General features: G+C 26.3%; 1 protein-coding gene and 1 long non-coding RNA gene across 3 annotated transcripts; one reads left to right on the top strand and one right to left on the bottom strand.

Annotated features, from left to right (window-relative positions):
* Positions 1 to 3,529: 3,529 nt before the first annotated feature.
* On the top strand, positions 3,530 to 4,841 carry LOC135267005 (uncharacterized). Of its 2 annotated transcripts, none has more exons than XR_010335234.1 (2): positions 3,530 to 4,295; positions 4,344 to 4,841. XR_010335234.1 is itself a non-coding variant. In XM_064358523.1 (2 exons), exons 1-2 carry the CDS (start codon positions 3,533 to 3,535, stop codon positions 4,588 to 4,590), a joined length of 1,005 nt encoding a protein of 334 aa, XP_064214593.1. In that variant the 5' UTR covers positions 3,530 to 3,532; the 3' UTR covers positions 4,591 to 4,841. The 2 variants fall into 2 exon arrangements, 1 of the variants encoding a protein (XP_064214593.1); XM_064358523.1 differs by having other exon boundaries at positions 4,349 to 4,841.
* A 1,793-nt stretch (positions 4,842 to 6,634) lies between these two features.
* On the bottom strand, positions 6,635 to 7,446 carry LOC135266981 (uncharacterized). Its single transcript, XR_010335206.1, has 2 exons — positions 7,192 to 7,446; positions 6,635 to 7,143 (listed from the first exon to the last, which is right to left on the bottom strand). It is a non-coding gene; the product is annotated as an uncharacterized LOC135266981 (long non-coding RNA).
* Positions 7,447 to 26,963: the final 19,517 nt, after the last annotated feature.

Below are 26,963 nucleotides of genomic sequence, written 5' to 3'. Positions count from 1 at the left end.
TCTCCTTCTTCCTCTACTAAAGTGTTAATCCTAATTAATTTAGTTTAAATTCGGTTTTTCAAACATTTTATTTTAAAGCAAATTTTTGTTAAAGATTATTTATATCCAACTCTATAACTCGCTTATGGTTGCTCTTACAAAACAAATGCAAATAACTATTTTGTAGAAAATTTTGTCAGCTTTAATTTTGAAAGAGAGATAAAGTTTGATAGGTGTAACTGTTTTCGAGATATAAGCAAAAAACCAATAACAAAACGGTAACTGTTACTGAACAAAAATGCAATTCAGTTTTCAATGTTTGAGACGAAGACGAAAATGCAGCATTTAAAAACGACTCTGAAGACTTCAGTGACTTTTATGTCACCTCCTTTTTCTTTTAATAAAGTATTGGACTTAATAAATTAAGTGTATTTTAAATCACAAGGCATTTTCTGTTAATGCACTTTTTTTAAATATTAATTATTTTCAAACTTATATCTCGCTTATGGTTAGTCCTACATAAAAAATGCAAATAACTATTTTGTAGGAAATTTTATCAGCTTTAATTCTAGTAAAAAGATAAAAATTGATAGAAGTAACTGTTTTCGAGATATAAGCAAGAAACCAAAAAACTGTTACCTTAATTAAGCGTTTGCATGCAAGCAAATTTAGTACTATTAGTATTATTATTATTAATGTTATTGTTATTAGTATGACGACTAAAGACGACTCTGAAACTTTTAGTGACTTTTATGTCTTCTCCTTTTCCCTCTACTAGAGTGTTAGACACAATAAATTTAGTTTAATTTCAGTTTTTCAAACATTTTATTTTAAAGCAAGTTTTTGTTAAATATTATTTATATCCAACTCTATAACACGCTTATGGTTGGTCCTACAAGAAAAATGCAAATAATTATTTTGTAGTAAATTTTATCGGCTTTAATTTTGAACGAAAGATAAAAAATGATTGGAGTAACTGTTTTCGAGATACAAGCAAAAAACCAATAAGAAAACTGTAACTGTTACTGAACAAAAATGTAATTCAGTTTTCAATGTTTGAGGCGAAGACGAAAATGCAGCATTTAAAATCGACTCTGAAGACTTCAGTGTCTTTTATGTCACCTCCTTTTTCTTCTAATACTGTTACCTTAATTAAGCGCTTGCATATAAGCAAATTTAGTACTATTAGTATTATTATTATTAATGTTATTGTTATTAATATGACGACTAAAAACGACTCTCAAGACTTTGGTGACTTTTATGTCTTCTCCTTTTTCCTCTACTAACGTGTTAGTCCTAATTAATTTAGTTTAATTTCGGTTTTTCAAACATTTTATTTTAAAGCAAATTTTTGTTAAAGATTATTTTATATCCAACTCTATAACTTGCTTATGGTTGGTCTTACAAAAAAAAATGCCAATAACTATTTTGTAGGAAATTTTATCAGCTTTAATTTTGAAAGAAAGATCAAAATTGATAGGAGTAACTGTTATCGAGATATAAGCAAAAAACCAAAGTGAAAACTGTTACAGTTACTGAACAAAAATGTAATTCAGTTTTCAATGTTTGAGACGAAGACGAAAATGCAGCATTTAAAAACGACTCTGAAGACTTCAGTGACTTTTATGTCACCTAGTTTTTCTTCTAATTAAGTATTGGACCCAATAAATTAAGTGTATTTTAAATCACAAGACATTTTCTGTTAAAGCACTTTTTTTAAATATTAACTATTTTCAAACTTATATTTCGCTTATGATTAGTCAAATTTATAGGAGTAACTGTATTCGAGCTATAAGCAAGGAACCAAAAAACTGTTACCTGAATTAAGCGTTTGCATGTAAGCAAATTTAGTACTATTAGTATTATTATTATTAATGTTATTGTTATTAATATGAGAACTAAAGACAACTCTGAAACCTTTAGTGACTTTTATGTTTTTTCCATTTTCCTCTACTAAAGTGTTAGACACAATTATATTAGTTTAATTTCGGTTTTTCAAACATTTTATTTTAAAGCAAATTTTTGTTAAAGATTATTTATATCCAACTCTATAACTCGCTTATGGTTGGTCTTACAAAAGAAATGCAAATAACTATTTTGTAGGAAATTTTATCAGCTTTAATTTTGAAAGAAGGATCAAAATTGATAGGAGTAACTGTTTTCGAGATATAAGCAAAAAACCAAAGTGAAAACTGTTACAGTTACTGAATAAAAATGAAATTCAGTTTTCAATGATTGAGACGAAGACGAAAATGCAGCATTTAAAAACGACTCTGAAGAAATCAGCGACTTTTATGTCACCTCCTATTTCTTCTAATAAAGTATTGGACCCAATAAATTAAGTGTATTTTAAATCACAAGACATTTTCTGTTAGAGCAATTTTTTTTTAAATATTAATAATTTTTAAACTTATATCTCGCTTATGGTTAGTCCTACATGAAAAATGTAAATAACTATTTTGTAGAAAATTTATCAGCTTTAATTTTAGTAAAAAGATAAAAATTGATAGGAGTAACTGTTTTCGAGATATAAGCAAGAAACCAAAAAACTGTTACTTTAATTAAGGGCTTGCATATAAGCAAATTTAGTACTAAAAACAACTCTGAAGACTTTGGTGACTTTTATGTCACCTCCTTTTTCTTCTAATAAAGTATTGGACCCAATAAATTAAGTGTATTTTAAATCACAAGACATTTTCTGTTAAAGCACTTTTTTTAAATATTGATTATTTTCAAGCTTATATCTCGCTTATGGTTAGTCCTACATGAAAAATGCAAATAACTATTTTGTAGGAAATTTTATCAGCTTTAATTTTAGTAAAAAGATAAAAATTGATAGGAGTAACTGTTTTCGAGATATAAGCAAGAAACCAAAAAACTGTTACCTTAATTAATCGTTTGCATATAAGCAAATTTAGTACTATTAGTATTATTATTATTAATGTTATTGTTATTAATATGACGATTATAGACAACTTTGAAACCTTTAGTGACTTTTATGTCTTCTCTTTTTCCCTCTACTAAAGTGTTGGACACAATTAATTTAGTTTAATATTAGTTTTTCAAACATTTTATTTTAAAGCAAGTTTTTGTTAAATATTATTTATATCCAACTCTATAACACGCTTATGGTTGGTCCTACAAGAAAAATGTAAATAACTATTTTGTAGGAAATTTTATCAGCTTTAATTTTGAAAGAAAGATAAAAATTGATAGAAGTAACTGTTTTCGAGATACAAGCAAAAAACCAATAAGAAAACTGTAACTGTTACTGAACAAAAATGTAATTTAGTTTTCAATGTTTGAGGCAAAGACGAAAATGCAGCATTTAAAATCGACTCTGAAGACTTCAGAGTCTTTAATGTCACCTCCTTTTTCTTCTAATAAAGTATTGGACCTAATAAATTAAGTGTATTTTAAATCACAAGACATTTTCTGTTAATGCATTTTTTTTAAATATTAATTATTTTCAAACTTATATCTCGCTTATGGTTAGTCCTACATGAAAAATGCAAATAACTATTTTGTAGAAAATTTTGAAAAAGCGAGCGCGATGTCTGACGGTGCAGACGCATCCGGGCAGGCTCTCTGCAAGAAATGTAAAAAGCAAACTAACAGTGGCCCCAAATGTATTACATGTGGAGCCAATTATCATACAAGTTGTGCTAAGCTTATAAAAAAAGCCAAGTTTATAAACGATAACGAAGTTAACTGTTGTGCTGTGAGTGATACCGGCGAAATTAGTGATTGCGAATCTCTTGCTCAAAGTGAAGATACGTTTAGCTCCCTCAGGAACGAAATCAAGTACCTCAAGACAATTATCGATCACAAAGATGTAATCATCAAGGAATTAGATGAAAAAATCCACCTTCTTAAAGTCAATGCAGCGCTCAGAGAGGTAATTGAAGGCCAACTTAAAAACGATCGCGATAATGGAAGAGAAGTTCGCGAAAAAGTGAATGCAGGTAAACAAGCCTGGCTTATCAACAGCGATGAACCTCCGAAAGTACCTTTCAACTTGCAACGTCCTGCGACGATGATGGATAAGGGTTTGCCAAATTCCAAAAACCTGACAAAAAATAGGGACAGAACATTTCCTCCCACATTACAAGTAACAATTCCTTCAACTTCCGGAGTCTCTACCGCTGATACCAACACAAAAACGCCGCAGAGTGATAAAGAGGACGGCTTCATTCTGGTCCAAAACAAAAAAAAGAAGGCATCCGCGTCTACCAAAGTGGCCCCACAGAGCTTACAAGCAACTAAACCGATCTCGGGAGCTTCTAGAAAAAAACCAATGATTGGCTCATCAGCCAGTACTGTTTTAAAAGCGTTCCTAAATCAGCTCATCTTCACTTGTCTAGATTAGATCCGGACACCAAGGTCGAGAATATCCTGGACTATATCAAGCCCCATGTGTCCAAAGCAAACTGCGAAAGACTACAATCGAAAAATCCAACCCTATACTCGTCATTCAAGCTATCTGTGCCACTAGGAGAACTTGAGCAAGTCATGAATTCTTCCATCTGGCCCTGTGGAGTTACTATAAATCGTTTTTTCTTCAGGCGCCCCCAAAACAACAATCCACCAAACCAGAGTGTAGTGGCGTAACTGTGTTAAATTTATATCACCTTAATATTCAAAGCTTAAAAAACAAAATTTTAGATCTAGAAGCCTTTTTGCTGTCCGATGGCCCTTTTGAAGTACTATGTATCAATGAGCATTGGATGACGGCTAATGAAATCGAGGTTCTTAAATTAGGAAATTATTGTACAGTTTCTAGCTTTTGCAGAACTTTGCGCTATCATGGTGGAGTAAGTATTTTTGTTCATAATTCCATGACTCATTGCAAATCTTTGAGTTTTGATAATATTGAGTTTGATTTTGAAGTTTCTGGATGTTTATTAAATGACTACTTAAATGTAGTTACATTGTATCGTTCACCTTCGGGGAATTTTGATGTTTTTTTGAAAAAATTAAATTTAATGCTTTCGTCTTTAACCAAAACCAATAATAAAATTATTGTAACAGGCGATTTCAATGTGAAATTTGGCACTTCGGATAAGCTTGCTGTTGCTTTGGTTAATACTTTTCTTTCATATGGTTTATACTCAACTGTTTTTACTCCAACTCGAGGAAATTCCTGCCTAGATAACATTTTCACTAACTTTCAAATCAATGATTATCAAGTAACAACTCATGATCCAGGATTATCTGATCATTGTGGTGTATGTATGAGTGTCTTTGTTCCTACTTCGTCTCTAGTGGCAAATGAAAGTTCTAATACCAAATATAGACCTATAACTGCTTTAGGATTATTCCACCTATATAACTTTATTGAAAATATCAACTGGGATTTTATCAACAATACTAACAATGATGTTGAAGACTTATTTACTCAATTTAACAGTATTCTAGTACATTATGTATCTATTTGTTTTCCTGAAAAAATTTTATCCACTCGAGCATCAAAAAATTGGTTTAATGACAATTTGCGATCTTTACGTAACATGCAAACTCTGCTTTTTCAACTTCAAAACAAACAGATTATTGATAAAGAGGTTTACACTGATTTCAGAAAATTCTATCGCAGTGAAATTGCAAAAGCTATAGTTAAATTTCATGATAACATGATCAACAACGTCCCTAACAAACAAAAAGCATTGTGGGATATTGTCAACACAAAGAGAAAAAATTCTGTTAAATTGCCTACGAATCTGTCGCCTGACACTATCAATAACTATTTCACTAACATTGCTGCCAATACAATTAACGCGTTACCCAAAACATCAAATATTTTAACATCGTTTGAAACTGACTCTTGATTTTCTTTCCATGAAGTTACTTATAATGAAGTTAGGGATGCCATTAATCATTTGAAGAAATCTAATAGTTGTGATGCCTACAATATTAGTTCAAAAATTCTAAAATCGTTAGTAAATCTTATAGTTATTCCTTTGACTAAAATCATTAATAGGTGTATTAGAGAAAGTATATTTCCAGCAGTTCTAAAAACTTCCAAAGTTGTACCGGTTTTTAAGAAAGGAGATCCGAATGACATCAGTAATTATAGACCTATTTCTCTAGTGCCTATCTTAGCAAAGGTTTTTGAGTTTATTTTAAAAAAGCAAATCAACTCGTATTTTGAGAATAATAGTCTCTACTCGCAGTTCCAATTTGGTTTTAGATGCAATCACTCAACATCCCTAGCTATTAACTACCTTAGTGAAAAAATTTTGTCTAGTTTTGAAAATAAGGAAAATACCTATGTTTGCTGTTTGGACTTAACAAAAGCATTTGATTGTGTTGAGCATGGTATATTGTTACAAAAATTAAAATCATATGGATTCTGTGTCAGAAGTATTAGTTTGATGAATTCATACTTAATAAATAGATGTCAGTTCGTTTCTGCTCACAATATTAATTCCAATAAAATGGAAATTAAATTTGGTGTACCGCAAGGATCGGTCCTAGGACCGACTCTATTTCTCATCTTTATAAATGACCTGCCACTTTCTATTAAAGATACTAATTTCTTACTGTTTGCTGACGACACCACTATCTATGGCGCTTTTGATTTAAAAGAGGCTCTGGATCACATAAAAACTTGTGTTGAAACCAAAATTAAAGACTGGTTTATTGGTAACAAACTTACCGTTAATTGTGCCAAAACTCAAGAAATTATTTTTTCCTTAAACAAATCATTTATTACCCCTTCTTATATTAAGCTGTTAGGTGTTTTTCTGGATTGTGGATTGACTTGGGAAACTCATTGCGACTACTTAGTTACTAAACTTTCTAAAAAATTGTTCTTGTTTAGGCAGTTGGTATCTACCTTATCGACTAAAACTTTATTATCAGTTTATCATGCCATATTTCACAGTGTTCTTTCATATGCCATCCTTGCTTGGGGTCATTCGCCACATACAGCTAAATTATTCAAAATACAAAGAAAATGTATCAGAATTATTGCTGGCTGTCACTATCAGAGTGACTGTCGTCAATATTTCAGAAACTTCAAAATTTTAACGGTTCCCTGCACTTATATTTTGCAATGTCTTCTATATACTCATCAAAACTTAAACAAATATGATTCGTTTGATCATACATACTCCACCAGATTCCGGCATTTACTCAGACCAAATTTTCTGCGATTATCACGTACTAGAAACAGCACAAGTTATTACTGTATTAAATTATTTAACATGTTACCTGACACCTATAAAAACCTCGAGTTCAAGGCTTTTAAAAACTGTGTTAAATCTTTCCTGCTACAAGAGGCATTTTACTCTGTTGATGAATTCAGTAATTATTTTTGTAAAATGTCATCTTAACTAAGTTTTCTTATATAATTATTATTATCTGCTTTTGTAAACGGTTAAAGTGTATTTTCTTGTTTTCTCTTCTTTTCTTGGTGACGTATGTAAGATACTTTGTATTTATAACATCAATAAAACATTATCATTATCATTATCAGCTTTAATTCTAGTAAAAAGATAAAAATTGATAGGAGTAATTGTTTTCGAGATATAAGCAAGAAACCAAAAAACTGATACCTTAATTAAGCGCTTGCATATAAGCAAATTTAGTACTATTAGTATTATTATTATTAATGTTATTGTTATTAATATGACGACTAAAAACGACTCTCAAGACTTTGGTGACTTTTATGTCTTCTCCTTTTTCCTTTACTAAAGTGTTAGTCTTAATTAATTTAGTTTAATTTCGGTTTTTCAAACTTTTTATTTTTAAGCAAATTTTTGTTAAAGATTATTTATATCCAACTCTATAACTCGCTTATGGTTGGTCTTACAAGAAAAATGCAAATAACTATTTTGTAGGAAATTTTATCAGATTTAATTTTGAAAAAAAGATAAAAATTGATAGGAGAAACTCTTTTCGAGATATAAGCAAAAAACCAAAGTGAAAACTGTTAAGTTACTGAACAAAAATGTAATTCAGTTCTCAATGTTTGAGACGAAGACGAAAATGCAGCATTTAAAAACGACTCTGAAAACTTCAGTGACTTTTATGTCATCTTCTTTTTCTTCTAATAAAGTATTGGACCCAATAAATTAAGTGTATTTTAAATCACAAGACATTTTCTCTTAAAGCATTTTTTTAAATATTAATTATTTTCAAACTTATATCTCGCTTATGGTTAGTCCTACATGAAAAATGCAAATAACTATTTTGTAGGAAATTTTATCAGCTTTAATTCTAGTAAAAAGTTAAAAATTGATAGGAGTAATTGTTTTCGAGATATAAGCAAGAAACCAAAAAACTGTTACCTTCATTAAGCGCTTGCATATAAGCAAATTTAGTACTATTAGTATTATTATTATTAATGTTATTGTTATTAATATGACGACTAAAAACGACTCTCAAGACTTTGGTGACTTTTATCTCTCCTCCTTTTTTCTTTACTAAAGTGTTAGACACAATTAATTTAGTTTAATTTCAGTTTTTCAAACATTTTATTTTAAAGCAAGTTTTTGTTAAATATCATTTGTATCCAACTCTATAACACGCTTATGGTTGGTCTTACAAGAAAAATGTAAATAACTATTTTGTTGGAAATTTTATCAGCTTTAATTTTGAAAGAAAGATAAAATTTGATAGGAGTAACTGTTTTCGAGATATAAGCAAAAAACCAATGAGAAAACTGTAACTGTTACTGAACAAAAATGTAATTCAGTTTTCAATGTTTGAGACTAAGACGAAAATGCAGCATTTAAAAACGACTCTGAAGACTTCAGTGACTTTTATGTCACCTCCTTTTTCTTCTAATAAAGTATTGGACCCAATAAATTAAGTGTATTTTAAGTCACAAGTCATTTTCTGTTAAAGTACTTTTTTTTAAATATTAATTATTTTCAATCATATATCTCGCTTATGGTTAGTCCTACATGAAAAATGCAAATAACTATTTTGTAGGAAATTTTATTAGCTTTAATTATAGTAAAAAGATAAAAACTGATAGGAGGAAATGTTTTCGAGATATAAGCAAGAAACCAAAAAACTGTTACCTTAATTAAGCGTTTGCATGTAAGCAAATTTAGTACTATTAGTATTATTATTATTAGTGTTATTATTATTAATATGACGACTAGAGACGACTCTGAAACCTTTAGTGACTTTTATGTCTTCTCCTTTTCCCTCTACTAAAGTGTTAGACACAATTAATTTAGTTTAATTTCAGTTTTTCAAACATTTTATTTTAAAGCAAGTTTTTGTTAAATATTATTTATATTCAACTCTATAACACGCTTATGGTTGGTCTTACAAGAAAAATGTAAATAACTATTTTGTTGGAAATTTTATCAGCTTTAATTTTGAAAGAAAAATAAAATTTGATAGGAGTAACTGTTTTCGAGATATAAGCAAAAAACCAATGAGAAAACTGTAACTGTTACTGAACAAAAATGTAATTCAATTTTTAATGTTTGAGACGAAGACAAAAATGCAGGCAGCATTTAAAAACGACTCTGAAGACTTCAGTGACTTGTATGTCACCTTCTTTTTCTTCTAATAAAGTATTGGACCCAATAAATTAAGTGTATTTTAAATCACAAGACATTTTCTGTTAAAACACTTTTTTTTAATTATTAATTATTTTCAAACTTATATCTCGCTTATGGTTAGTTCTACATGAAAAATGCAAATAACTATTTTGTAGGAAATTTTATCACCTTTAATTTTGGTAAAAAAGTAAAAATTGATAGGAGTAACTGTTTTCGAGATATAAGCAAGAAACCAAAAAACTGTTACCTTAATTAAGCGTTTGCATATAAGCAAATTTAGTACTATTAGTATTATTATTATTAATGTTATTGTTATTAATATGACGACAAAAGACGACTCTGAAACATTTAGTGACTTTTATGTCTTCTCCTTTTTCCTCTACTAAAGTGTTAGACACAATTAATTTAGTTTAATTCCGGTTTTTCAAGCATTGTATTTTAAAGCAAATTTTTGTTAAATATTATTTATATCCAACTCTATAACTCGTTTATGCTTGGTCCTACAGGAAAAATGTAAATAACTATTTTGTTGGAATTTTTATCAGCTTTAATTTTGAAAGAAAGATAAAATTCGATAGGAGTAACTGTTTTCGAGATATAAGCAAAAAACCAATAAGAAAACTGTAACTGTTACTGAACAAAAATGTAATTCAGTTTTCAATGTTTGAGACGAAGACAAAAATGCAGGCAGCATTTAAAAACGACTCTGAAGACTTCAGTGATTTTTATGTCACCTCCTTTTTGTTCTAATAAAGTATTGGACCCAATAAATTAAGTGTATTTTAAATCACAAGACATTTTCTGTTAAAGCACTTTTTTTAAATATTAATTATTTTCAAACTTATATTTCGCTTATGGTTAGTCCTACATGAAAAATGCAAATAACTATTTTGTAGAAAATTTTGTCAGCTTTAATTTTAGTAAAAAGATAAAAATTGATAGGAGTAACTGTTTTCGAGATATAAGCAAGAAACCAAAAAACTGTTACCTTAATTAAGCGCTTGCATATAAGCAAATTTAGTACTAAAAAGAACTCTGAAGACTTTGGTGACTTTTATGTCTTCTCCTTTTTCCTCTACTAAAATGTTAGACCCAATTAATTTAGTTTAATATCAGTTTTTCAAACATTTTATTTTAAAGCAAATTTTTGTTAAAGATTATTTATATCCAACTCTATAACTCGCTTATGGTTGGTCCTACAAAAAAATGCAAATAACTATTTTGTAGGAAATTTTATCAGCTTTAATTTTGAAAAAAAGATAAAAATTGATAGGAGTAACTGTTTTCGAGATATAAGCAAGAAACCAAAAAACTGTTACCTTAATTAAGCGTTTGCATATAAGCAAATTTAGTACTTTTAGTATTATTATTATTAATGTTATTGTTATTAATATGACGACTAAAGACGACTCTGAAACATTTAGTGACTTTTATGTCTTCTCCTTTTTTCTCTACTAAAGTGTTAGACACAATTAATTTAGTTTAATTCCGGTTTCCAAGCATTTTATTTTAAAGCAAAGTTTTGTTAAATATTATTTATGTCCAACTCTATAACTCGTTTATGCTTGGTCCTACAAGAAAAATGTAAATAACTATTTTGTTGGAAATTTTATCAGCTTTAATTTTGGAAGAAAGATAAAATTTAATAGGAGTAACTGTTTTCGAGATATAAGCAAAAAACCAATAAGAAAACTGTAACTGTTACTAAACAAAAATGTAATTCAGTTTTCAATGTTTGAGACGAAGACGAAAATGCAGCATTTACTGTCACCTCCTTTTTCTTCTAATTAAGTATTGGACCCAATAAATTAAGTGTATTTTAAATCACAAGATATTTTTTGTTAAAACACATTTTTTTTAATTAATAATTATTTTCAAACTTATATCTCGCTTATGGTTAGTTCTACATGAAAAATGCAAATAACTATTTTGTAGGAAATTTTATCACCTTTAATTTTGGTGAAAATGTAAAAATTGATAGGAGTATCTGTTTTCGAGATATAAGCAAAAAACAAAAAAACTGTTATCTTAATTACGCGCTTGCATATAAGCAAATTTAGTACTACTAGTATTGTTATTATAAATGTTATTGTTATTAATATGACGACTAAAGACAACTCTAAGACTTTAGTGACTTTTATGTCTTCTTTTTTTTCCTCTACTAAAGTGTTAGACACAATTAATTTAGTTTAATTTCAGTTTTTCAAACATTTTCTTTTAAAGCAAATTTTTGTTAAATATTAAAAACTATAAAATGGCTTAGATTGCCTAAAAACACAGATAACACATGATCTTTTGCATAGAAATGAAAAAACGCTCATGTAACACACAAAATAAGCTCCATTTTTCCTTATTAAAAGTATTATTATTATTATTACTTTTGTTACTATTACTATTATTATTATTATTATTATTATTATTATTATTATTATTATTGTTAATATTATTATTATAATTATTATTATTATTATTATTATTATTATTAATATTATTATTATTATTATTATTAACTTTTGAATAGTAAATGTTTTTATACCAGTTTTAAAATGAGTTATTAATTTTAGACAATTTCTTGCCTAAAAACACAGAGCACAGATGATTTCTTGCATAGAAATGAGAAAACACTCATATAACACACAAAATAAGCTTCATTTTTGCTTAGAAAACTAAGCTTACTTTTATTACTATTATTATTATTTTTATTATTATTATTATTGTTATTATTTTTATTATTATTATTATTATTATTATTATTATTATTATTATTATTATTATTATTATTATTATTAATATTATTAATATTATTATTATTAAAAACCGCTTATAACTTTTGTATAGTAAATGTTTTTATACCAGTTTTAAAATGAGTTATTAATTTTAGACAATTTCTTGCCTAAAAACACAGATCACAGATGATCTCTTGCATAGAAATGAGAAAACGCTCATTTAACACAAAATAAGCATTATTTTTGCTTAGAAAACTAAGCTTACTTTTATTACTACTATTATTATTATTTTTATTATTATTATTATTACTATTATTTTTATTATTATTATTACTATTATTATTATTATTATTATTATTAATATTATTATTATTAAAAACCGATTATAACTTTTGTAGAGTAAATGTTTTTATACCAGTTTTAAAATGAGTTATTAATTTTAGACACTTTCTTGCCTAAAAACACAGATCACAGATGATCTCTTGCATAGAAATGAGAAAACGCTCAGATAACACAAAATAAGCTTCATTTTTGCTTAGAAAAACTAAGCTTTAATTTAGAAAGAAATTCATTATTATAAGTATTATTATCATTATTACTATTATTATTATTAACTTTTGTATAGTAAATGTTTTTATACCAGTTTTAAAATGAGTTATTAATTTTATTCAATTTCTTGCCTAAAAACACAGATCACAGATGATCTCTTGCATAGAAATGAGAAAACGCTCATATAACACACAAAATAAGCTTCATTTTTGCTTAGAAAACTAAGCTTACTTTTATTACTATTATTTTTATTTTTATTATTATTATTATTATTATTATTATTATTATTATTATTATTATTATTATTATTATTATTATTGTTAATATTATTATTATTATTAAAATCCGATTATAACTTTTGTATAGTAAATGTTTTTTTACCAGTTTTAAAATGAGTGATTTATTTTACACAATTTCTTGCCTAAACACTATAAAATGGCTTAGATTGCCTAAAAACACAGATCACACATGATCTTTTGCATAGAAATGAGAAAACGCTCATGTAACACACAAAATAAGCTTCATTTTTCCTTATTAAAAGTATTATTATTATTATTACTTTTGTTACTATTACTATTATTATTATTATTATTATTAACTTTTGTATAGTAAATGTTTTTATACAAGTTTTAAAATGAGTTATTAATTTTAGACAATTTCTTGCCTAAAAACACAGATCACAGATGATTTCTTGCATAGAAATGAGAAAACGCTCATATAACACAAAATAAGCTTCATTTTTGCTTAGAAAACTAAGCTTACTTTTATTACTATTATTATTTTTATTATTATTATTATTATTAGTACTATTATTATTATTATTATTATTATTATTATTATTATTATTATTATTTTTATTATTATTATTATTATTATTATTATTATTATTATTGTTATTATTATTATTATTATTATTTTTAATAAAAACTTATATTAAACAGACAGAAAACGTCGTATTCTGACACAAAAAAACGAATTACGTTATAGACTTGACGAGAACGACGTATCTAGGACACTTATAGGACTCTTATAAGGTCAAAAAGTATCAGTTTGGATTAAAACAAATTATTTTTGTTGACTCTCAGTCTGAATTGTTCATCAGTTCAAACAAAAACGGCTTATTTTAGACGATCTTTTGCTTTGAACAAGAAAACTTACATCGAACAGACTAAAAACGTATTAATCTGGCATAAAAGAGCAATTTATGTATCACTTTGGATAAAGGCAGCTAATCCTATTCGTTTCATTGCTTAAAATAGACAAAATTGTTAATAAATCTAACAAAAACGCTGTATTCTAGCACAAAATACTAATTACATTATAGTTTCGACGAGAATAGCTTATTTGGAATGATTCTATGCTTCCAAACGAGTAAATTTTTATTAAACAGATGCCAAACATCATGTTTTGTCCTATAAAGACATTTTATATTGCAGTTTGCATTAAAACAAAATATGTTTGTTGATTTTTTGTTAGAAGCAGCAAACCTAACATTAAAGAATCTGAAAACTTTGTATTCGGACACAAACCACCGAATTTTGTATCAGTTTAGACAAAAACGGTTGATTTTCGACAATATTTTGCTTTGAACAAGAAAACTTATATCAAACTGACTAAAAACGTCTTATTTTAGCACAAAACAAAAGATTTGCGTTATAGTCTTAACGAGAGCTGTTAATTTCAAACGGTTCTATGCTTTGAAACGAGTAAACTTTCACTGAACAGAAGAAAAACATCTTATTTCGCTTTTTAAAAACGATTCATGCCACAGTTTGGACAAAAACCAATTATTTTCGTTAATTCATTGTTACAAACAAGAAACCTTACATCAAAGTAACTGAAAACCCCTTATTCAGGCACAGAAATTCGAATTACGTTTCAGTCTGGACAAAAACTGCTTACTTTAGACGATCCTTTGTTTTGAATACAAAAACTTACATTAAAAAGATTAAAAACGTCTTATTCTGGCTGAAAACTGCAAATTATATATTACTCTAGATAAAAGCAATTTATCCTGATTACTCCTTTGCTTAGAATAGGGCAAACTTGTATAAAACTTAATGAAAACTTTAAATTTCGTCTCAAAGAAATAATTTACGTTATAGTTTTGACCAGAACTGTTAATTTCAACCGATTTTATGCCCCCAAACGAGAAAACTTTCACTAAACAGATGCCAAACGTCTTAGTTCGTTTTATAAAAACGACATGTTACAGTTTAAACAAAAACAAATTATTTTCGTTGTTGTTGTGTCAAAATAATTTATTTCGAATGATTCAATGGAGCGAAACGAGTAAACTTTTATAGGACAGATGCAAAATACCATATTACCACATAAATCGTAATTTTAAAGCAAAGTATTAGCTTTTGCACTTGCTCAATTAAAGTTTGCTTACTTCGAAGTATGTAATCGTCCGAAATATTTTTTTTTTGTCAAAACTATAACGTAATTTGTTCTTTTGAGCTTGAATATAGAGTTTTCATTACGTTTTATAGTAGTTTACTCTACTCTAAGCATAGAATCAAACAGAGTAATCCGCTTTTGTTAAAACTGATACATAATTTGCTCTTATTTTCAAAAATAAGACGTTTTCAATATGTTTGATAAAATTTTTCTTGTTTATAGCAAGGAATCGTTTAAAATAAGCTGTATTTGCCTAAACTGATACGTAATTCGATATTTGTGCATGGATACGAAGTTTTCAGTTTCTTTGACGTGAAATTTCCTGTTGCAAAAGGTAATAATTTGCTTTAAAACAACGCTTTATATGGTAATATGTGGTTTTGCATCTGCCCCATAAAAGTTCATTAGTTTCGAATCATAAAATCGTTTGAAATAAACAGTGCTGTTCAAAACTATAACGTAAATTATTTCTTTGAGACGAAATTTAAAGTTTTCATTAAGTTTTATACAAGTTTACTCTATTCTAAGTAAAGGAGTAATCAGGATAAATTGCTTTTATCTAGAGTAATATATAATTTGCAGTTTTCAGCCAGAATAAGACGTTTTTAATCTTTAATGTAAGTTTTTGTATTCAAAACAAAGGATCGTCTAAAGTAAGCAGTTTTTGTCCAGACTGAAACGTAATTCGAATTTCTGTGCCTGAATAAGATGTTTTCAGTTACTTTGATGTAAGGATTCTTGTTTGTAACAATGAATTAACGAAAATAATTGGTTTTTATCCAAACTGTAGCATGAATCGTTTTTAAAAGGCGAAATAAGATGTTTTTCCTCTGTTCAGTGAAAGTTTACTCGTTTCAAAGCATAGAACCGTTTGAAATTAACAGCTCTCGTTAAGACTGTAACGCAAATCTTTTGTTTTGTGCTAAAATAAGACGTTTTTAGTCAGTTTGATATAAGTTTTCTTGTTCAAAGCAAAATATTGTCGAAAATCAACCGTTTTTGTCTAAACTGATACAAAATTCGGTGGTTTGTGTCCGAATACAAAGTTTTCAGATTCTTTAATGTTAGGTTTGCTGCTTCTAACAAAGAATCAACGAACATATTTTGTTTTAATACAAACTGCAATATAAAATGTTTTTATAGGACAAAACATGATGTTTGGCATCTGTTTAATAAAAAATTACTCGTTTGGAAGCATAGAATCATTCCAAATAAGCTATTCTCGTCGAAACTATAATGTAATTAGTATTTTGTGCTAGAATACAGCGTTTTTGATAGATTTATTAACAATTTTGTTTATTTTAAGCAATGAAACGAATAGGATTAGCTGCCTTTATCCAAAGTGATACATAAATTGCTCTTTTATGCCAGATTAATACGTTTTTAGTCTGTTCGATGTAAGTTTTCTTGTTCAAAGCAAAAGATCGTCTAAAATAAGCCGTTTTTGTTTGAACTGATGAACAATTCAGACTGAGAGTCAACAAAAATAATTTGTTTTAACCCAAACTGATACTTTTTGACCCTATAAGAGTCCTATAAGAGTCCTAGATACGCCGTTCTCGTCAAGTCTATAACGTAATTCGTTTTTTTGTGTCAGAATACGTTTTCTGTCTGTTTAATATAAGTTTTTATTAAAAATAATAATAATAATAAAAATAATAATAATAATAATAATAATAATAATAATAATAATAATAATAATAATAATAATAATAGTAATAATAATAATAATAATAATAATAATAATAATACTTTTAATAAGGAAAAATGAAGCTTATTTTGTGTGTTACTTGAGCGTTTTCTCATTTCTATGCAAAAGATCATGTGTGATCTGTGTTTTTAGACAATCTAAGCCATTTAATAGTTTTTAGGCAAGAAATTGTGTAAAATAAATCACTCATTTTAAAACTGGTATAAAAACATTTACTATACAAAAGTTATAATCGGTTTTTAATAATAATAATAATATTAACAATAATAATAATAATAATAATAATAATAATAATAATAATATAAATAAAAATAATAGTAATAAAAGTAAGCTTAGTTTTCTAAGCAAAAATGAAGCTTATTTTGTGTGTTATATGAGCGTTTTCTCATTTCTATGCAAGAGATCATCTGTGATCTGTGTTTTTAGGCAAGAAATTGAATAAAATTAATAACTTATTTTAAAACTGGTATAAATACATTTACTATACAAAAGTTAATAATAATAATAGTAATAATAATAATAATACTTATAATAATGAATTTCCTTCTAAATTAAAGCTTAGTTTTTCTAAGCAAAAATAAAGCTTATTTTGTGTTATCTGAGCGTTTTCTCATTTCTATGCAAGAGATCATCTGTGATCTGTGTTTTTAGGCAAGAAATTGTCTAAAATTAATAACTCATTTTAAAACTGGTATAAAAAGATTTACTATACAAAAGTTATAAGCGGTTTTAAATAATAATAATATTAATAATAATAATAATAATAATAATAATAATAATAATAATAATAATAATAATAATAATAATATTAATAATAATAATAATAATAATAATAATAATAAAAATAATAACAATAATAATAATAATAAAAATAATAATAATAGTAATAAAAGTAAGCTTAGTTTTCTAAGCAAAAATGAAGCTTATTTTGTGTGTTATATGAGTGTTTTCTCATTTCTATGCAAGAAATCATCTGTGATCTGTGTTTTTAGACAAGAAATTGTCTAAAATTAATAACTCATTTTAAAACTGGTATCAAAACATTTACTATTCAAAAGTTAATAATAATAATAATAATAATAATAATAATAATAATAATTATAATAATAATTATAATAATAATATTAACAATAATAATAATAATAATAGTAATAGTAACAAAAGTAATAATAATAATAATACATTTAATAAGGAAAAATGCAGCTTATTTTGTGTGTTACATGAGCGTTTTCTCATTTCTATGCAAAAGATCATGTGTGATCTGTGTTTTTAGGCAATCTAAGCCATTTTATAGTTTTTAATATTTAACAAAAATTTGCTTTAAAATAAAATGTTTGAAAAACTGAAATTAAACTAAATTAATTGTGTCTAACACTTTAGTAGAGGAAAAAAGAGAAGACATAAAAGTCACTAAAGTCTTAGAGTTGTCTTTAGTCGTCATATTAATAACAATAACAATTATAATAACAATACTAGTAGTACTAAATTTGCTTATATGCAAGCGCGTAATTAGGATAACAGTTTTTTTGTTTTTTGCTTATATCTCGAAAACAGATACTCCTATCAATTTTTACCTTTTCACCAAAATTAAAGGTGATAAAATTTCCTACAAAATAGTTATTTGCATTTTTCATGTAGAACTAACCATAAGCGAGATATAAGTTTGAAAATAATTAATAATTAAAAAAAATGTGTTTTAACAAAAAATATCTTGTGATTTAAAATACACTTAATTTATTGGGTCTAATACTTAATTAGAAGAAAAAGGAGGTGACAGTAAATGCTGCATTTTCGTCTTCGTCTCAAACATTGAAAACTGAATTACATTTTTGTTCAGTAACTGTCGTCGATGACGAAAATGCAGCATTTACAAACGACTCTAAAAACTTCAGTGACTTTTATGTCATCTCCTTTTTCCTCTACTAAAGTGTTAGTTTAATTTCAGTTTTTCAAACATTTTATTTTAAAGCAAATTTTTGTTAAATATTAATTATATCCAACTCTATAACTCGCTTATGGTTGGTCCTACAAGAAAAATGCGAACAACTATTTTGTAGGAAATTTTATCAGCTTTAATTTTGAATGAAAGATATAAATTGATAGGAGTAACAGTTTTCGAGATATAAGCAAAAAACCAAGAAGAAAACTGAAACTGTTACTGAACAAAAATGTAATTCAGTTTTCAATGTTTAAGACGATGACAAAAATGCAGCATTTACAAACGACACTAAAGACTTCAGTGACCTTTCTGTCACCTCTTTTTTCTTCTAATAAAGTATTGGACCCAATAAATTAAGTGTATTTTAAATCACAAGACATTTTCTGTTGAAGCACTTTTTTTTTAATTTTAATTATTTTCAAACTTATATCTCGCTTATGGTTAGTCCTACATGAAAAATGCAAATAACTATTTTATAGAAAATTTTATCAGCTTTAATTTTAGTAAAAAGATAAAAATTGATAGAAGTAACTGTTTTCGAGATATAAGCAAGAAACCAAAAAACTGTTACCTTAATTAAGCGCTTGCCAACTAAATTAAGTGTATTTTAAATCACAAGGCATTTTCTGTTAAAGCACTTTTTTTAAATATTAATTATTTTCAAACTTATATCTCGCTTATTGTTAGTCCTACATGAAAATTGCAAACTACTATTTTGTAGGAAATTTTATCAGCATTAATTTTAGTAAAAAGATAATAATTGATTGGAGTAACTGTTTTCGAGATATAAGCAAAAAACCAATAAGAAAACTGAAACTGTTACTGAACAAAAATGTAATTCAGTTTTCAATGTTTAAGACGATGACAAAAATGCAGCATTTACAAACGACACTAAAGACTTCAGTGACCTTTCTGTCACCTCTTTTTTCTTCTAATAAAGTATTGGACCCAATAAATTAAGTGTATTTTAAATCACAAGACATTTTCTGTTGAAGCACTTTTTTTTTAATTTTAATTATTTTCAAACTTATATCTCGCTTATGGTTAGTCCTACATGAAAAATGCAAATAACTATTTTATAGAAAATTTTATCAGCTTTAATTTTAGTAAAAAGATAAAAATTGATAGAAGTAACTGTTTTCGAGATATAAGCAAGAAACCAAAAAACTGTTACCTTAATTAAGCGCTTGCCAACTAAATTAAGTGTATTTTAAATCACAAGGCATTTTCTGTTAAAGCACTTTTTTTAAATATTAATTATTTTCAAACTTATATCTCGCTTATGGTTAGTCCTACATGAAAATTGCAAACTACTATTTTGTAGGAAATTTTATCAGCTTTAATTTTAGTAAAAAGATAATAATTGATTGGAGTAACTGTTTTCGAGATATAAGCAAGAAACCAAAAAACTGTTACCTTAATTAAGCGTTTGCATATAAGCAAATTTAGTACTTTTAGTATTATTATTATTAATGTTATTGTTATTAATATGACGACTAAAGACAACTCTAAGACTTTATTGACTTTTATGTCTCCTCCTTTTCCCTCTACTAAAGTGTTAGACACAATTAATTTAGTTTAATTTCAGTTTTTTAAACATTTTATTTTAAAGCAAATTTTTGTTAAAGATTATTTATATCCAACTCTATAACTCGCTTATGGTTGGTCTTACAAAAGAAATGCAAATAACTATTTTGTTGGAAATTTTATCAGCTTTAATTTTGAAAGAAAAATAAAAATTGACAGTAGTAATTGTTTTCGAGATATAAGCAAAAAACCAAAGTGAAAACTGTTACAGTTACTGAACAAAATTGTAATTCAGTTTTCAATGTTTGAGACGAAGACAAAAATGCAGCATTTAAAAACGACTCTGAAGACTTCAGCGACTTTTATGTCACCTCCTTTTTCTTCTAATAAAGTATTGGACCCAATAAATTAAGTGTATTTTAAATCACAAGACATTTTCTGTTAAAGCACTTTTTTTTAAATATTAATTATTTACAAACTTATATCTCGCTTATGGTTAGTCCTACATGAAAAATGCAAACTACTATTTTGTAGGAAATTTTATCAGCTTTAATTTTAGTAAAAAGATAAAAATTGATTGGAGTAATTGTTTTCGAGATATAAGCAAGAAACCAAAAAACTGTTACCTTAATTAAGCGCTTGCATATAAGCAAATTTAGTACTAAAAAGAACTCTGAAGACTTTGGTGACTTTTATGTCTTCTCCTTTTTCCTCTACTAAAATGTTAGACCCAATTAATTTAGTTTAATATCAGTTTTTCAAACATTTTATTTTAAAGCAAATTTTTGTTAAAGATTATTTATATCCAACTCTATAACTCGCTTATGGTTGGTCCTACAAAAAAATGCAAATAACTATTTTGTAGGAAATTTTATCAGCTTTAATTTTGAAAAAAAGATAAAAATTGATAGGAGTAACTGTTTTCGAGATATAAGCAAGAAACCAAAAAACTGTTACCTTAATTAAGCGTTTGCATATAAGCAAATTTAGTACTTTTAGTATTATTATTATTAATGTTATTGTTATTAATATGACGACTAAAGACGACTCTGAAACATTTAGTGACTTTTATGTCTTCTCCTTTTTTCTCTACTAAAGTGTTAGACACAATTAATTTAGTTTAATTCCGGTTTCCAAGCATTTTATTTTAAAGCAAAGTTTTGTTAAATATTATTTATGTCCAACTCTATAACTCGTTTATGCTTGGTCCTACAAGAAAAATGTAAATAACTATTTTGTTGGAAATTTTATCAGCTTTAATTTTGGAAGAAAGATAAAATTTAATAGGAGTAACTGTTTTCGAGATATAAGCAAAAAACCAATAAGAAAACTGTAACTGTTACTAAACAAAAATGTAATTCAGTTTTCAATGTTTGAGACGAAGACGAAAATGCAGCATTTACTGTCACCTCCTTTTTCTTCTAATTAAGTATTGGACCCAATAAATTAAGTGTATTTTAAATCACAAGATATTTTTTGTTAAAACACATTTTTTTTAATTAATAATTATTTTCAAACTTATATCTCGCTTATGGTTAGTTCTACATGAAAAATGCAAATAACTATTTTGTAGGAAATTTTATCACCTTTAATTTTGGTGAAAATGTAAAAATTGATAGGAGTATCTGTTTTCGAGATATAAGCAAAAAACAAAAAAACTGTTATCTTAATTACGCGCTTGCATATAAGCAAATTTAGTACTACTAGTATTGTTATTATAAATGTTATTGTTATTAATATGACGACTAAAGACAACTCTAAGACTTTAGTGACTTTTATGTCTTCTTTTTTTTCCTCTACTAAAGTGTTAGACACAATTAATTTAGTTTAATTTCAGTTTTTCAAACATTTTCTTTTAAAGCAAATTTTTGTTAAATATTAAAAACTATAAAATGGCTTAGATTGCCTAAAAACACAGATAACACATGATCTTTTGCATAGAAATGAAAAAACGCTCATGTAACACACAAAATAAGCTCCATTTTTCCTTATTAAAAGTATTATTATTATTATTACTTTTGTTACTATTACTATTATTATTATTATTATTATTATTATTATTATTATTATTATTATTATTATTATTATTATTATTGTTAATATTATTATTATAATTATTATTATTATTATTATTATTATTAATATTATTATTATTATTATTATTAACTTTTGAATAGTAAATGTTTTTATACCAGTTTTAAAATGAGTTATTAATTTTAGACAATTTCTTGCCTAAAAACACAGAGCACAGATGATTTCTTGCATAGAAATGAGAAAACACTCATATAACACACAAAATAAGCTTCATTTTTGCTTAGAAAACTAAGCTTACTTTTATTACTATTATTATTATTTTTATTATTATTATTATTGTTATTATTTTTATTATTATTATTATTATTATTATTATTATTATTATTATTATTATTATTATTATTATTAATATTATTAATATTATTATTATTAAAAACCGCTTATAACTTTTGTATAGTAAATGTTTTTATACCAGTTTTAAAATGAGTTATTAATTTTAGACAATTTCTTGCCTAAAAACACAGATCACAGATGATCTCTTGCATAGAAATGAGAAAACGCTCATTTAACACAAAATAAGCATTATTTTTGCTTAGAAAACTAAGCTTACTTTTATTACTACTATTATTATTATTTTTATTATTATTATTATTACTATTATTTTTATTATTATTATTACTATTATTATTATTATTATTATTAATATTATTATTATTAAAAACCGATTATAACTTTTGTAGAGTAAATGTTTTTATACCAGTTTTAAAATGAGTTATTAATTTTAGACACTTTCTTGCCTAAAAACACAGATCACAGATGATCTCTTGCATAGAAATGAGAAAACGCTCAGATAACACAAAATAAGCTTCATTTTTGCTTAGAAAAACTAAGCTTTAATTTAGAAAGAAATTCATTATTATAAGTATTATTATCATTATTACTATTATTATTATTAACTTTTGTATAGTAAATGTTTTTATACCAGTTTTAAAATGAGTTATTAATTTTATTCAATTTCTTGCCTAAAAACACAGATCACAGATGATCTCTTGCATAGAAATGAGAAAACGCTCATATAACACACAAAATAAGCTTCATTTTTGCTTAGAAAACTAAGCTTACTTTTATTACTATTATTTTTATTTTTATTATTATTATTATTATTATTATTATTATTATTATTATTATTATTATTATTATTATTATTATTATTGTTAATATTATTATTATTATTAAAATCCGATTATAACTTTTGTATAGTAAATGTTTTTTTACCAGTTTTAAAATGAGTGATTTATTTTACACAATTTCTTGCCTAAACACTATAAAATGGCTTAGATTGCCTAAGAACACAGATCACACATGATCTTTTGCATAGAAATGAGAAAACGCTCATGTAACACACAAAATAAGCTTCATTTTTCCTTATTAAAAGTATTATTATTATTATTACTTTTGTTACTATTACTATTATTATTATTATTATTATTAACTTTTGTATAGTAAATGTTTTTATACAAGTTTTAAAATGAGTTATTAATTTTAGACAATTTCTTGCCTAAAAACACAGATCACAGATGATTTCTTGCATAGAAATGAGAAAACGCTCATATAACACAAAATAAGCTTCATTTTTGCTTAGAAAACTAAGCTTACTTTTATTACTATTATTATTTTTATTATTATTATTATTATTAGTACTATTATTATTATTATTATTATTATTATTATTATTATTATTATTTTTATTATTATTATTATTATTATTATTATTATTATTATTATTATTATTGTTATTATTATTATTATTATTATTTTTAATAAAAACTTATATTAAACAGACAGAAAACGTCGTATTCTGACACAAAAAAACGAATTACGTTATAGACTTGACGAGAACGACGTATCTAGGACACTTATAGGACTCTTATAAGGTCAAAAAGTATCAGTTTGGATTAAAACAAATTATTTTTGTTGACTCTCAGTCTGAATTGTTCATCAGTTCAAACAAAAACGGCTTATTTTAGACGATCTTTTGCTTTGAACAAGAAAACTTACATCGAACAGACTAAAAACGTATTAATCTGGCATAAAAGAGCAATTTATGTATCACTTTGGATAAAGGCAGCTAATCCTATTCGTTTCATTGCTTAAAATAGACAAAATTGTTAATAAATCTAACAAAAACGCTGTATTCTAGCACAAAATACTAATTACATTATAGTTTCGACGAGAATAGCTTATTTGGAATGATTCTATGCTTCCAAACGAGTAAATTTTTATTAAACAGATGCCAAACATCATGTTTTGTCCTATAAAGACATTTTATATTGCAGTTTGTATTAAAACAAAATATGTTTGTTGATTTTTTGTTAGAAGCAGCAAACCTAACATTAAAGAATCTGAAAACTTTGTATTCGGACACAAACCACCGAATTTTGTATCAGTTTAGACAAAAACGGTTGATTTTCGACAATATTTTGCTTTGAACAAGAAAACTTATATCAAACTGACTAAAAACGTCTTATTTTAGCACAAAACAAAAGATTTGCGTTATAGTCTTAACGAGAGCTGTTAATTTCAAACGGTTCTATGCTTTGAAACGAGTAAACTTTCACTGAACAGAAGAAAAACATCTTATTTCGCTTTTTAAAAACGATTCATGCCACAGTTTGGACAAAAACCAATTATTTTCGTTAATTCATTGTTACAAACAAGAAACCTTACATCAAAGTAACTGAAAACCCCTTATTCAGGCACAGAAATTCGAATTACGTTTCAGTCTGGACAAAAACTGCTTACTTTAGACGATCCTTTGTTTTGAATACAAAAACTTACATTAAAAAGATTAAAAACGTCTTATTCTGGCTGAAAACTGCAAATTATATATTACTCTAGATAAAAGCAATTTATCCTGATTACTCCTTTACTTAGAATAGAGTAAACTTGTATAAAACTTAATGAAAACTTTAAATTTCGTCTCAAAGAAATAATTTGCGTTATAGTTTTGACCAGCACTGTTTATTTCAAACGAATTTATGATTCGAAACTAATGAACTTTTATGGGGCAGATGCAAAACCACATATTACCATATAAAGCGTTGTTTTAAAGCAAAGTATTACCTTTTGCAACAAGAAATTTCACATCCAAGAAACTGAAAACTTCGTATCCATGCATAAATATCGAATTACGTAACAGTTTAGGCAAATACAGCTTATTTTAAACGATTCCTTGCTATAAACAAGAAAAATTATATCAAGCATATTGAAAACGTCTTATTCTCGAAAATAAGAGCAAATTATGTATCAGTTTTAACAAATGCAGATTACTCTGTTTGATTCTATGCTTAGAGTAGAGTCAACTACTATAAAACGTAATGAAAACTCTATATTTAAGCACAAAAGAACAAATTACGTTATAGTTTTGAAAAAAAAAATATTTCGGACGATTACATACTTCGAAGTAGGCAAACTTTAATTGAACAAGTGCAAAAGCTAATACTTTGCTTTAAAATAACGATTTATGTGGTAATATGGTATTTTGCATCTGTCCTATATAAGTTTACTCGTTTCGCTCCATTGAATCATTCGAAATAAATTATTTTGACACAACAACAACGAAAATAATTTGTTTTTGTTTAAACTGTAACATAAGTCGCTTTTATAAAACGAACTAAGACGTTTGACATCTGTTAAGTGAAAGTTTTCTCGTTTGGAGGCATAAAATCTTTTGAAATTAACAGTTCTGGTCAAAACTATAACGTAAATTATTTCTTTGTATCACTTTAAAGATTTGCGTAATAGTCTTGACGAGAACTGTTAATTTCAAACGATTCTATGCTTTGAAACCAGTATACTTTCACTGAACAGAGACAAAACGTCTGATTTCGCCTTTAAAAAACGATTTTATCACAGTTTGGATTAAAACCAATGATTTTCGTTTATTCATTGTTACAAACAAGAAACCTTACATCAAAGAAACTGAAACCCTCTTATTCAGGCCCAGAAAATTAAATTACGTTTCAGTCTAGACACAAATTGCTTATTTTAGACGATTCTTTCTTTTGAACACGAAAACTTACATTAAAAAGATTAAAAACGTCTTATTCTGGCTGAAAACTGCAAATTATATATTACTCTAGATAAAAGCAATTTATCCTGATTACTCCTTTGCTTAGAATAGGGCAAACTTGTATAAAACTTAATGAAAACTTTAAATTTCGTCTCAAAGAAATAATTTACGTTATAGTTTTGACCAGAACTGTTAATTTCAACCGATTTTATGCCCCCAAACGAGAAAACTTTCACTAAACAGATGCCAAACGTCTTAGTTCGTTTTATAAAAACGACATGTTACAGTTTAAACAAAAACAAATTATTTTCGTTGTTGTTGTGTCAAAATAATTTATTTCGAATGATTCAATGGAGCGAAACGAGTAAACTTTTATAGGACAGATGCAAAATACCATATTACCACATAAATCGTAATTTTAAAGCAAAGTATTAGCTTTTGCACTTGCTCAATTAAAGTTTGCTTACTTCGAAGTATGTAATCGTCCGAAATATTTTTT

Source organism: Tribolium castaneum, chromosome 8 (assembly GCF_031307605.1).
Source record: "Tribolium castaneum strain GA2 chromosome 8, icTriCast1.1, whole genome shotgun sequence".
In the NCBI taxonomy this organism is placed as follows: domain Eukaryota; kingdom Metazoa; phylum Arthropoda; class Insecta; order Coleoptera; family Tenebrionidae; genus Tribolium; species Tribolium castaneum.
Note: the sequence above shows the minus strand (reverse complement) of the source record. Positions and strands in the feature narration are given on the sequence as shown.

What these genes read in the sequence shown, in the direction of transcription:
- LOC135267005 (XM_064358523.1), top strand. Translation starts at nt 3,533, where the DNA reads ATGTCTGACGGTGCAGACGCATCCGGGCAGGCTCTCTGCAAGAAATGT. An exon ending in AATGATTGGCTCATCAGCCA is followed by an intron (nt 4,296 to 4,348) that starts GTACTGTTTTAA and finishes TGTCTAGATTAG; the next exon opens with ATCCGGACACCAAGGTCGAG.